This window comes from Podarcis gaigeae (assembly GCF_964106915.1).
Source record: "Podarcis gaigeae genome assembly, chromosome: 12".
NCBI lineage: Eukaryota > Metazoa > Chordata > Lepidosauria > Squamata > Lacertidae > Podarcis > Podarcis gaigeae.
This window is the reverse complement of record NC_139688.1, coordinates 18,145,824-18,160,329: the sequence shown is the minus strand read 5'-3', so window position 1 is coordinate 18,160,329 and position 14,506 is coordinate 18,145,824. Positions and strand designations below refer to the sequence as shown.

Below are 14,506 nucleotides of genomic sequence, written 5' to 3'. Positions count from 1 at the left end.
ACCCACATTATATATATGTGTGTGTGTGTGTGTGTGTGTGTGTGTATACATACATACATATACAATACATACATACATACATACATACATACATACATGTATTGACAGCCAAGCTGAATCACAGCAACCTTATTTGAAATTATGGGGTGCAAATGGAAACCCATGGAATACCATAAAAAAGTTTCAGAACACAAAACAAAAGCTCCCCACATAGGAAGAGTTGGCTCAAAAGCAGAGAAAGACTCTCCCATCTGTCAAAGCCAGCTGATAAGGGTTTCAGCCTTGATTGCTACAGGCTGAAAACTATGGCTATTCCCTATTACCAACCAAGGAAGGAAGGAAGGCTGGGTTGACTAGAGATTGACTGTTTGGGCACATACTATTTATCCTCCCATACTGCATCCATCCAAGCTATACCTGGTTGTGATCACTCTGCTTTTCTGCTCTTGCCACCTTGTCCCCGGAGTTGAGTGAAACGCTTCAAGCCTTGGTTTAAAGCAGATCTACTAACATGGGTCCCAATTTGGCCTGCAAGGTTCCCCATAAACCACACCCATCTACCCCCTATCTGCATTTCTGGACACAATTATACAGAGACACCTGGGAGTTTTGAACATGCTGCAAGTTGCTCCTTCGTAAGTGCTGCTCCCTATCACACATATAGCTTGGCCACGCTAACTGTATTCAGACATTCAGAGTGAACATATATGAACTTAAAGTGGGGAGCAAGTGACTATGCACATGCAAACCCCAGTTCCAATGCACTGAATGTGGGAATGCCCTCCCAGCAGATGTCAAGGCAATAAGCAACTATTTTACTTTTAAAAGACATCTGAAGGCAGCCCTGTTTAGGGAAGTTTTTAATGTTTAATGCTGTACTGTATTGTTTTTAATATTTGGTTGGGAGCCACCCAGTGATTGGGGAAACCCAGCCAGATGGGCGGGGGTATTAGTAATAATAATAATAATAATAATAATAATAATAATAATAATAATAATGTCTGAATTGGAACAGGCATGCACAGCAATATTAGCAGCAAGGCCTGCATGCTCACTCCCACCCCCTATCTCTACTTTAAGGCCACATGTGTTCACCTTGAACACATGAAGAAGGCTATTTGAAATGAAGCGACACACACATGCGCACACGCCTCAAATACCTGAAGAACGTATATCTGAAAACTAATTCCCAAATCTACGACGGTGTCCTGATTTTTTATGAAGTTGTTGAACTTGTTGTTAAGATCCGCACTGACACTCATGTCTGTATACATTCGATGGAGCTTGCTAGTAAACTCATAACCACAGGCTTGCTGGAAAACAAAAAATGCACATACAAGATTTGTAGTTAAGGCACACATAGAGAGTCAGCAAGTGAGTAGCCTGCTTTTGTTTTAAAGAGCTACATGATAAAATACTGAACAGGCACACCATCTGCACTTTTGAGGACAAGTTTGAAAACCACTCCAGCACTTGGAGGTTCGAGGTGTGGTGACACTAGGGTTGCAATTGTATTTCTCTTTTAAAAGCTACTTGATAATAGTGGATATGCTCACACCCTCGACTGTAATCCAGAAAACCACCTAAAAGGGTTTTAGGCATGAGAGCAAGGAGGTGCTCAACCTAAGTGGTGCCATGAGGCTCAACAAACAGAACCAACAGCCATATACACACTGATCACAGCAGTACCAGGACTAGTTTTGGCTGTTCTCAAGATACCAGCTGATGAGCTCTGCAGAACCAGACTGTGGTAGCAGACAAAATTAAGATGCATATTTCATTCAGCAAAAGCTCCACAACGGGTGGGGAAGCTGTGACCACATGTTGTTGTACTACAACAACTCCCATCGCCCATAGCCATTGGCCAGGCAGGCTGGGGTTGGCAGGAGTTGAGGCTCCAATAACATCTGGACATCTCAACTGTACTGAGAATGGCAAGGAATGCAATGTGCCAGCTTGCAGCTTTTGGGCACCATCTGCTGGTTGGTTTTTAAAATGACAAGCATCAGCTTGCTAATTCTCAGATAAAACGTACAGACTGGACAAGCCCACCAGCTTTTCGGGAGTGGGGGTGGGAGTGGGTTTGCAATCGTATGATTTTATAAGCACAACTAAAAGCAGGTTCCTAAAATTAGGTCAGATTCTAAGCATGTTTAGGGACATTTCCTTAGAATCAGCTTAGTAGCAGCTTAAAAGTGTCAAGAACGGCTACTACTGTACTGTTGATTTTACGGTTCTAGTAAGCTGGAAATTACCTTCAATTTGTTAATCATAGCTTCTTCAGAGTCCATGGACATAGACAAACCATGTATAAGTCGTTTTGCCAACATTCTGGCATAGAACTGTATAGAAGAAGAGCAAGAGTTCAGATTTCGTTGCATTTCAAGACACACTCCGAGAGAGGAAAAAACCAGAATAGAAATAATTTTTAAAATAGTGATTACTTACTTTTTGGAAAACATCTTTGTCGTCAATGTATTTGAAAACAGTAATGAAACTAGTAAGTTTGTCTTCTACTTCATTTTCTGTCATGCCTTTTGCGGATTTTTTTAGCAAGTTGTCACAATACTTGGCCAGCTCAAGTGTAAAGAAAGAAGAAAAGGATATTCGTCAAGCAGAATAGTGTTAAGGTGGGACTAACAACGTAGTTAAGGCAGCATAGTTGTGTCTTCTTTTGCAAAATGTACGTGCCACGGCAAGTACTTTTAAGAATGCACAGATCAAGTGTCCAAAGAGCGTCACATACACTTTCAGTTATTGTTAAAAACAGGCTTGTAAGTCAAGGATGGGCAACCTGCAGTCTTCTAGATGATACTGGTTTACCACCAGCCATGCTGACTAGGGCTGACGGGAGCTGGCATCCTACAACATCTGGAGGGCACACAGGTGTCCCACCATGGTTGTATGTTAAGACCAGGGGTCTTACCCTTTTTTAAAAATGTATATCTTTATTGTTTTAAAATAGATACATTTATGCCAGGAAAGCAAACAAACCAACAAACGAACATACAATCAAATAAAACTATAAATTGACAAACAGACATAGTTACATTCATAGGATCATGGAAAGAAAGCACTTTGCATTCTTTAAACCAGGGTTCAGTAAACTTTTTCAGCTGTGGGCTGGTCCACTGTCCCTCAGACCATGTGGTGGGACGGACTATATTTTTTTTTTTGGGGGGGGGGGGAATGAATAAATTCCTATGCCCCACAAATAAACCAGAGATGCATTTTAAATAAAAGGACACATTCTACTCATGTAAAAACACGCTGATTCCCAGACCGTCCGCGGGCCAGATTTAAAAGGCGATTGGGCTGCATCCGGCCCACGGGCCTTAGGTTGCCTACCCCTGGTTAAGACAAAGCAAGGACCATTTTGCCTCAACAGGGCATCTCAGTACTTAGATGCACTGGTCTGGAAAAGCCTTTGAAAAATCAGAGGATGTTACCTGAATAAAGTTAATGCTTACATCTAAAGACTTTAAACAAGTATCTGGTACTTACCAGCTCAGGAGCTTTGCAGATAGACTTTGGTTCCCTATAGTTCACTACGGATGTCAAGGCCTATTTAGGAACACAAGAAATATATCAGCCGTACTCACATGGTCATACATAATATCAGAGAAGCTCTATCATGCTTCTTGAACTAGATCCTGGCAAAATCAAGCTCTTCACAACTGTTTTCAATTACTAAACATTTATTGGGTGCTAGCAGTGTGCTGTAAGGTACAAAAGTGTCTATCAGGTATACACACAAAAACAAGAATCACAAAAAACCCTGCTCTGGCCACTGGGTAAACCTAGTGTAAAATGTAAGGGTGAAAAGTCAAGCCCTTCCCACTAACTCAAGACTGAAACATTCAAGTAACTGCTTTTAAGAAAGTCTCAGGACAATATTGGGGAATAGGGTACCTGCTAGATGCAAAGCATGCTGGGAGACATGAATATGGGTGTCTGTTATTAAGGACTGCATTCAATGTCTGCAAAGGATATATGTTTTAGGAACACCAAAAACTAGATTTCCAAGATTTTAGAAATTGTGGGTTATATTCAGTGCTAGACAGGTTCAGAAGAGACCCAATGAAGTAAATGAAACTAAGCCATGCCCATTAACTTCAACAGGTCTACTCTGAGTAGGACTAGTACTGGATACAAACCTAATCCAAGTAGGTTAGAAAGGAGTTAGTCTCCTTCCAACGTGCAATGAACTTACAGGTATTTTGTGATAATACGCAGGATTTTTTAAATTCGACACCATCGTATGATAATTAAGTGTAACTGCATAAACACTGTATTACCAAAAAGAGTATACTTCTCATAACTGAATGATTAAAAAAACCACAGTGGTACTGTATAGGCCCTATGCCTCCAATTCCAAACTTGTGCGCATTTTCCATAATTGCTCATTTATTGGGATAGAAACCTATGCACAGACCACTCTAGATGACTATGAAAAGCCAATGAGCACCTGTAATTCAGGACCATGGATTATGCTTGTGAGTTTCCCAGTAAACAAAATCCATGAATGGTTTGTTGACATTAGATCCTGTAGCACATGTGAATGGTTATCTCTTTTATCCATCTAACACAGTGTGGGAGATTAGTTTAGCAAAAGGTGTGGGAAACCCATGGCCCTCCTGATCTTACTGAACTACAACTGCCATCAGCCCTAGTAATGGTCAGTGGGCAGAGGTGATGGGACTTGTAATCCAACAACATCTGGAGGACCAAAGGTTTCCACTACCTGGTTTCATACATCCATGTACCAAAGCCTTATATGTTTAGGGAAACCTGTGCTTATTTATTTGATTTTGCTTCCAAATTGTCTTGAAAACATTAGATCGCCATCCTGTTCCAATCACACCAATTTATGATACATCAAGCCATATTCACGACTGATATTCAATTTCACTATTCAATGCAACAGGTAGGATTCCTCATCAATTATGTTCCTTACAATTATTTGGTAGACGAAGCCTTTTCACTAGGCTTACCTTGTCAAGGGCACTCATAAATCGCTGGTCACCGTTTAATACGCTGCTGATGAGCTGAACAAATTTACTGTGTACTTCCAACACTGACTCCACAAACTGAGTGGGCATCTGAGGATAGAATCACAGGTGTGTGTTTTTTCCAAATGCAACAGAGCAATATTACAAACAGGCACTTTGCTTGGCCAAAAGGTGTTGGGAATTATGCCAGAGAGAAAATGTAAAGTGCAGCACAGACCTTATAATGTCTACTCAGAAGTAAGTCCTACTGGATTTGATGTGGCTTATTCCCAGCTACTAAGGTGTGAAAATATAACAGAATAATACAACCTCCAGGGAATATTTGCTGTACTCAATTTACACAACCGTGCATCACAGAATTCACACGTTGCATTGGTTTATGCTAGCAATAAGTACAGTTACATGTCTCATACAGAAATGTAGTGATTGCACCTCTCTTCTTGAAAGATTGGCAGCAAACTGCAGCTATAAATGCATTTACTTTAAGCTAGTTCCATCCTATTGGTTCCCTGGGTGCGTGAATACTAAAGGACACATGAGCATATTAACAAATGTCAAATTTCATGCTGTGTTAGAAAGAGTAGTGAGGAACACTACTACCATGTAATCATTTTTGGCAGGGTCAGAAACACAGTAGACTTTCTTACACTGATTACAGTATGTTCAGCAATAAAGGAATGCCATGGCTATAATAATAGTTTCTATTGCACTGTATGCTAAACCACTAGCTCTTGTGAAAAAACAAAAATGGCAGCAAAGAAAGCACACAGATTTAGTATAGACTAAATGGCGACAACCTTATAGAAGCACCCCCCCCCCCAACTTCCCAACATCATCTTTATGCTTAGATTGATCAGAAATTCCACACTATTCCCATTGAAGACAAAACTTACGTTTTCCTGAGAGAGATTGCTGGTTGCTCTAAGGCCCTCATCATGGATATGATTTTGTAGTTCCTGAATCATATGAGGTAATCCACTTGGCACAGCATGAAGCAACGTGTACATATTTGCCATGTCTGCAAAAAAAGGAAGGTCCAGGTTTTCAGATGTACTAAAACAAAATATCACTATAACAACACCAATGTTTAAAAAGCATAATGATACTAAAAAATGAAGGCACCGCATACATGCAAATTTGGCAAAAGAGCAACAGTGGGAGAGGCTGTGGTCAAGACTATGCTGTAATTCAGGGGTGTCCAACCGGTTGATTATGGGACGTCCCTGCTTGATCCCATTATCCTGATAGATCCCCCCCCCCCCGAAAAGCTCAACAACTTTGGTCACAAATCACTGCCAGTTTTTTAAATACTGGGAGTAGATTGCAGTCTCTTGGGAGGTGGACATGCCTGCTGTAATTAATATGAAAATTAACTGAAATTAAAGCAGAAAGGCTCTCAGAGAAGTTTACAAAAATTAGGAACCCCCCCCCCCCAATTCTCATCACTTTACATATCCTAGACCACCACCACCTGAGCAAGCACTGGTTAAACTATCGTAAGTCACTCAAAACAGCACCAGTGAAGAACCTGTGGTCCTCCGGACATCGTTGGTCTCCAACTCCCATCAGGCCCAGCCTGCATGGCCAATGCTCAGGGATGATGGAATTGTAGTCTATCAACATCAAGAGAGTCACAGGCTCACCACCTCTGCTTCCTAACATGGGCAATAACAGCACAACATTCTTCTAGCTTCAAGGTGTATTTCTAAACCTTTGATGTAGTCAGAAATTGTATTGTGTATGGATGTTATGTATCAGAAAGAGCACTTGCTTACAGAATTGCTTTAAAGTAATATGTAAATATATTGTTACCAATGTTCCTGCTAGAAAATACTATGAAACTTTGTTACGATGTGTGAGATGATGCTATAGACAAAATGACAGAATTGCCCTGGAACAGACTGCTGAGCTGTGATACTGAATCAAGCATATGTGGATTCCTTCCAGTGCTAGTCATACTCACAGTAGACCTCAGTAGGTTACAACCCTGTGTTATTGAGATGACTTGCGATAAGGAAGCTTATTGTGAGGACACTATCCCTTTAAGTGGGTTGTGCTTAAGTAAGTCAGGTGAGACTGGAAGGGGCCTCTGGACAGAATGATGCAGCAATAGAGAAGCTATGGCTTCTTTTAACAGAGACTCCTCATTTTGCAAGTGGTTAGTAAAGTTTATATTATGTTAATGGACATCCTGGATTCGGAAAGTTATTAATCAAAGAATAACACACGGCACCAGAAGTGGTTGGGTGCAGGCCAGACTGACTGCACAGAGTAACAAAGAAGGTGGAAAAGATACAAAAGACCAGGGAGAGGGGGAGATTTTTTTAAATAAGAAAAAAAGATGGAGCATCTAGCAACTCCAGAACCTCTCGCTTGCTCCAGGAATGCAGCAGAGCGCTGGAGAAGATTCAGGCAAGATTTTGACCTCTTTATGAAAGCAAGTGGAGCTACAGAGAAAGACAAAGAGCAGAAGGCAGCTAGTTTTCCAAATATTGCTAGGTGAGAGGCATTAGCCTTATTCACTCAGTCTGCAACTGAGTGAAGAGCTAGCTAATTATGAGACCGTGTTACAGATAAATGAAAACTTCAAGAGATACCAGTTTCATAGGAGAGTACAAAAGGATGGGGAAACATTTGAATCCTTTATGACACATCTTAGACTGTAAAGCAAGACATGTAATTTTGGAGGGGTATATGGGGTGTTGGGGGAAGGGGAGTACATCTGCTGGGAGACCCGTCGTGCTGTTTCTGGGGTAGTTTGTCCATCTTTGGTCCCCACCCTGGACTCAGCTCTCACCTGTGATTCCTAGAACTGTTGGCATGCAACTATATCCACACCCCAGGAATGGCTACAACTGGCCAGCTAAACCAAGTAAGGGTAGCCAATGGGTCTTAAACCCTTGGTAAATTAGGGACTTGTCCAGTCAATCTGCCACACAGAATAGACAAGACCAAGGTCAAGAATCTGGTTTCTGCAAGTGCTGTAGAGGGAAGTGAGGGACAGATGGGGCTCATCAACCTGGAAAGGTAGCCCATCTAGGAGAAAGAAAACTGTAATCTTAAACCTTGGTTGCCTTGTGGGAGTATATCCTGAGGAATAATCCGCATCCCACTGCCTTGTGGGACATCATCAGGAGAGGAAAAGGCCAAGGAGTAAACCCAACACAAACCCAGAATGCAGTCCCTAAGGTGGTTGGATGGCGCCTCTTTCTGGCAATTCCTGCATTACTGAGTGTTCACACTGTAGACCCAGCCAATGTCCTGCATTTGGAAAGGTCTGCAACTTTTGCAAAGAACAAATTCACTTTGCAAAGGTTTGAAAGCAAGCACAGACTGGGCTCGGATCAAAACAAAGAGGATTACAGCACCAGCACAGGAGAAAACTTTTATTTGGGAAGTCTTCCAGAGGCATCACGATTCAGTTACTAGACTCGACTCTGAATACAAATGGGACTTTTGTTACTTACAAATTGGATACTGGAGCTCAAGTAAATGTATCTGTATCTGAGGCTACTGTGAAAGACTTGGGAGAGAAAGCCAAGCCAATACAGCATGCAAACAGATCCAACTTAAAACTTCAAAGTGGAAAACTTATTTGAACTAGGGGAGTTTGGAAAACTGATGTTCAAGTAAGCAACAAAATGGTAAAGTTATCATCTGTAGTTGTTGCTGCTGGAAATGGGATACCTATATAGGGACTGAAAAACATGTCAGATTATAGATTTTATTAAGAAGCTGTACAGTGCAGAATGACAGGGTCACATGAACACTGAAGATCATGTGTCTTTATTGGCATTGGTAAGCTCTCAACAGGTTATAAAAGAAATTGTTTGAACCCTATTTTCAAGTTATACGTGCACCCAGGAATGTCCGGCTGGCTCTTAGAGATAAAAGAAAAACTAGATAGACTAATTAAACTTGACATTATAGAGGAAGTTGAAGAACCCAAACAATGGGTTCATTCTCTAGTCATAGTTACAAAAAAAAGATGGATCCCTACGGCTGGGATCCTAAAGAACTGAACAAATAAGTTGAGAGAACATTTTCCAATTCCTACTAGAGAGGAAGTCTTTGGTTAAATGGCAAGTGCAACATTTATTTCACATTGGAATGAATCTTCTGGGAAGGTGCCCCTAGAACAAAATAGTAAATGACTGTATGTTTCAATACTCCTTTTTGTAGGCATTGCTTTAGTAGATTGCCTTTTGGAATTGGTTCCACCTCTGAACTCTTTCATAGAAAGATACAACAAATCTTTGAAGGGCATGAAGGTACTAAAGTTTATATCAATGTTGTTCTGATATGGAGGAGAACATTAGATGAACATAACCAGAGACTACAGAAGGCTCTGGAAAGAGCTTGTAAAGCTGGCTTGAAATAGACAAAAATGAAGATTTAGAGTTAAGGAAATAACCCACCTAGGAGAAAAGTAACACTGATCCAGAAAGAATCCAAGCAATCACTAACATGCTACCACCAGCAGCTAAAGACTAGCAAAAATTTATGGGCATAGCAAACATGCAAAATGATTTCATATTTTAATATATGAACAACCAATATTGGCAGAAGCAGACCACAAAGAATTGGTAGCGCTGCAAAATGGAGTTTAGCAGATACATCTTCCAGGTTAGACAGACTGTTTTCTGAATTACAATCAGATGATTTGCAACCGGAATATAGCTCTGGTAAATGCTTAGTAACTGAAGGCACTTTGCCCAGAGCTTATGATGGGACTAAGACTGAGGAAAATTCAGATTCTGGAGTAATACAAGAAAATCTGGTCTCTAACCAGATGTGGTCCATAATTTCAAGGGCCACAAGCTCAGGATATTATTTTCAAACAAATAATACAAGTAATCAATTCCGATGGATGTAGAAAACACATGAAGTCCTGAGAACTACTTTGCAGGGGACTTGTATGTGCTGGATGGAGCTTTGTTCAAAGGCACCATACTGGTGGTACCTAGCTCTAAAGGAAGAGATGCTGCAATGGGTGCATGAAGGACCTATAGGCATGGACAAATGCAGGTCTGCTCCCCACACAGGTGTTGACTGAGCAGCACTGAGGAGATGCTTCCTGCACAACACCACCAAAGCCCTTGGACGAAGTGTAGGTCCATAGTTTCCCCTTCTCTCAGAAGTGGGAAACATTGATAGCATTGAAGCCTTCTTTGTCAGGTTTCCCTCAGCGGCAATGGGTGCTTGGAAGCCCCGCAAGAGATTCTGGTGCACAGGAAAACCTTCTGGTTAACCATGTCACATCATAATGATATCATGTGATAAGCAGGTAGGTAGGCTGCTCACTTGTCAATTCTGACCCATGAGGCTGATCCTGACAAGGATCTACTCTGTGGAGCCAAAAGGGTCCCCCCCTATCAAGACACTTGAGTGTGTCCCTTCCTGGATCACTATGCTTATTTATACTAGAAAACAACATAGGTGACTATAAATTCAATTTAAAAATATTTAGAAGGTATATTATATTTTGAATTCAAACTTAATCACCCTGTATGTCTTTACCGTTTCTCTTCTCTTGTCGGATAATGTTATGGCATTCTGCGTGAAGGAACTGTAAGTGATCTGCTACCATTCGCTGTTGGCATTCATTAATTACTTTGCCATAGGAACTGGGGTGTAGATATTTTCGACACCTCATTTCTTCATCTTTTAATCTACATAAAACCTAAAAGAATTTTTTGAGATGGGAGAACAAAACGAAGCACTGCATGGTTATTTAGGGACAGAACAAACATTCAAGTTTAAAGTAATAGAAACAAATTATGACCAAGGGAACTATTTAGGCAGAATGGATGCCCCAGTACACTGCAAACTCCTGTCACAATTGCTCATATTCTTGAAATGGAAAGAACAGTGGACCTTATCCTGACTCTTTAGGATGCTAATCAAATTTATTGCAATCTTCTTAAGTTCTCTCAACTATCATCAGCTATGCATGATTGTCCATATGGATAGCATGAGATCTCTGAATGGAAATAGGCCTTCTGAATATCTCTCTTATAAATCAACATTAGAAGTCAGCTGCATTTGAAGAATGGAACCTACTTAGAAAAATAAAAAAGCAATCAGTTGCTAGATATCTCCATTGCAAATGGATATCCTCTTCACCCTACCAAAAAACTTTTAGCACTCAGATCAACTTTAGAAGCCCTATTTTGGGTTTCTCCGCTGCCTGGTGGCAGGTGACTGGATATGAGGAACATATTAAGTGCCTTAATCAATCAGGTCAAGGTCCACAACTCCAAAACCCAAGGGTAGCATTCCACCTTGCTAGGGGGCAAGAAAGCTGAGCCTCATCCCTGAAAATGGTCAAGTTCCACTGCCACACCAGTTGCTCACCGACATTTCTCATTTGCCATGGAAGCTGACAATCCAGGGGTCAAATGACCCCCATATGATAAAGTTTACAGAATGCAAAGTGCTTTCTTTCCATGATCCTATGAACATAACTTGCGGAGTATACTAGCCCCTCCCATTTGCCTTAATTTTAGTTGTTTTGCTGTATTTTAATGGTGGCAACCTCTACCCTAGCTTATATTTTTCCTTTTCCTGGCAGTGCCAGTATGTACAAGGGGGACCCACCTCCTCACTGCCTGCCTTTCTCAAGGAAGGGAGATGGTACAAAGCCTCCCACAAGTGAGAAAGAGGCAAAAGCGCTGGCAGTGAACGATGGTCACTGGCATGAGGTGCAGAACCCCTAAAGTGCAGGGCCCCAGGCAGTCACCCCATACTCCCTGAGATGGCCCTGCCTTTGATGTACAGAAACCAATGAGCTGGTGTATATTTTCTCTTGAGGAACACTGAATAATTGGCATCTATGCTGCACATAAATATGAGTGTCTTACCTTTTCCATATACTGTGAGCAGTTTGACTCTTGCATTAAATTTGAAGCTTCTTGTTTATAATACTCCCCTGTTTCATTCAGAAAAGGACACTCAAAAATTTCCTGATAAAACTAAAACGAGAGAGGGTGATCAAGTACAAATAAGGCAAGGGACGGAACAATTGCCACAATAAGCCAAGACAACGAAAGAAAAAAGAAAGGATCCTTTACCTTCAGAGGGAATTTCTTCTTATACTGTTCAACATGAACAAAGGAGTTAATAACCCCATGGATTACTTTTTGATTTGGATCTTCTCCACAGCGATCACTGAAAGGTGGAAAAAAGAAGCTCTCATAATGCAGGCAATTTTACACATGGACCAGACTTCAAAACCAGAAAGACAAATAGGCCTGGCTGTTGGTAGCCTTTTCAAGGACCAAGCAGTCTGCTGTCTGTGCTGTTCAATTCACAAACCCTTTGGGGAGTGCATATGTAATGCAAGGGTAGCCAGTGTGGGGCTCTGCACATGTTATGGGGCTACAACCTCAAAGCTCCCTGGCTGGGGCTGATGGGAGTGGCTGGACTGCAGCATCTGGAGGGAACCACATTGACTGCATTTCATTATTGGAAAAGGCGAAATGCAGGCTTGTACTTTCCCAGTTTAAAGTGCAGGCTTGTACTTTCCCAGTACTTGGGCAAAGTCTTTGGATCTCGTTCCCCATTCCCACCCCTTCGGCAGCACTAAGACCTCTCAACGCAAACAGCCGAAACCAAAAACAGGTAATCTTTGTTAGTGCATTTACCTTAAAATTATTTAACAACTGTATGCTTGTTTAATACCACCACAAAAATGTAGTACTATATTAAAATACTATTTCTGTAATACTACCCAAGCATATTTCATTTGAAATGGAACTTGGCACCCAATTTTAATTTTTAAAATTTATAAAGTGCTTCTTGATCACCTTTGGATTTATTGGTCAGAGCTCAGGGAGGCAGAAGCTGGGCTATTTCTTACTGAGAACAGAAGGGAAGCCTCAATTTCTTCTTACTATCATTTTCAAGATTTCCAGAAAGCATGGCTTTCTTGCTAGCAATACAATGCAATTGAGGCTTCTGAGAGTCCTTCTCGCCAGAGGGCAATGAGCATTCACACCTGATAAACAGGTGAGGGTGACCTGCAGCTGGGTTGGCTTGCTCACCTATGGTGGGTTGAACAAGCAGCAGTCCACTTTTTCTTTTAAAATGTTTTCAAGGTGAGGCAAAAGCATGAGAGAGAGAAGAGTGGAGGAGAGCAAGGTAGACCAAGAAAGAGAAGAAAGTTCAAGGTATACTGTACAATATTCCAACTACATCCCACACTGCAGGCTAAGGATAAGGAGTTCTGACACCATTATATGATGCAGGCAAAAGTGCACAACAGCAGGAAGAGAGTCAAGAGAAATGTGTTTTCATTCCACCAGATATTACGAACAGGAAGAGGGGGGAAGAATGGCTTCAACGTTTAATAGCTGACACCTTACATTGACCTCACATTCTTATTTATGCCAAGCAGATTAAAACTTGAAAGCGGTGTTGCCACCAAAATTGGTACCCTCGAGACTGAACAGTGTGAAAATAAACAGACACAAAATTGACCTAATGGCTTGGAAGCAACAAGTAGCAGACCTTCAGTTTCCTCCCACCTTCCTTGAACAGGCAGCAAAAAAGCAGAAGGTGGGCTTCTAAAGGACAAAAATTAAACCCGAGCAAATGGCAAATGCCAAAGTGTCTTAAAATCTGAGAGGGACTTGCTTTAGGCTTCCCTATAGTAGTTTCAAAACAGAAAAAGCTTCATTCGAGGCAGGGAAATGTATAAACCATTTCAGCTACACTTTGACACAAGCTGTCTTCTATGATGCTCATTATCATCATGCAACAGATAGCAGGGGTGTGGTAGCAAGCTCTACGCCTTTCTGCACATCACACTGCATGTCTTTGCAGCCCCTCCTCGCACAATTTAGAACCCTGCAAGGTGTCGTGCTAAAGGGGACAACTCTTGCCAGCATGCCTCTTCCTTCCCGTCCAGGAGTGAACTTGAGGCCAACTGAATCATAACCTAAGAAGATAATCAGTTAGGTATAACTTTTGTTCTCCAGATTTGTTCCTTGCCCGTGCTAATCTTTCCCTGACTACAGTACACGCAAGCATGAGACTGTCACAGAAAGAGCCATAGAACAACTAGGCTTAACAAGAGTCAAATGGAGTGCTTCCTCGTGACAGGTTGCCTCTTCTCTTGGTAAGATGCACTGTTATTTCAAGCCGCAAACCTGCATGACAATGTCTGCCTCACTGTCACATGGAGGTGCTAAGTACCATAGAACCAAGTCCAAAACACAATTCTAATTGGTGACTAAAGATAAAGGACCATTAGGTCCAGTCACGGATGACTCTGGGGTTGTGTACTCATCTTGCTCTATAGGCCGAGGGAACCGGCGTTTGTCCACAGACAGCTTCCAGGTCATGTGGCCAGCATGACTAAGCTGCTTCTGGCGAAACCAGAGCAGTATACGGAAACACCATTTACCTTCCCACAGGAGCGGTACCTATTTATCTACTTGCACTTTGACTTGCTTTCGAACTGCTAGGTGGGCAGGAGCTGGGACCGAACT

General features: G+C 41.6%; 1 protein-coding gene across 14 annotated transcripts in view; it reads right to left on the bottom strand.

The window, feature by feature from the left end:
- The window catches only part of CUL2 (cullin 2), a 50,273-nt gene that overhangs the window by 14,880 nt on the left and 20,887 nt on the right, over positions 1-14,506 (bottom strand). For 8 of the 14 annotated variants that reach the window (XM_083704846.1, XM_083704839.1, XM_083704845.1 and 5 more), the window contains 9 exons: positions 12,086-12,182; positions 11,876-11,986; positions 10,518-10,695; positions 5,906-6,030; positions 4,995-5,102; positions 3,505-3,564; positions 2,449-2,577; positions 2,256-2,342; positions 1,161-1,313 (listed from right to left, as the gene is read on the bottom strand). In XM_083704846.1, the coding sequence (XP_083560972.1) occupies positions 1,161-1,313; positions 2,256-2,342; positions 2,449-2,577; positions 3,505-3,564; positions 4,995-5,102; positions 5,906-6,030; positions 10,518-10,695; positions 11,876-11,986; positions 12,086-12,182 (1,048 nt within the window). The remainder of the gene's footprint in view (positions 1-1,160; positions 1,314-2,255; positions 2,343-2,448; positions 2,578-3,504; positions 3,565-4,994; positions 5,103-5,905; positions 6,031-10,517; positions 10,696-11,875; positions 11,987-12,085; positions 12,183-14,506) is intronic. The other 6 variants (XM_083704850.1, XM_083704842.1, XM_083704843.1 and 3 more) reach the window with 1 other exon arrangement.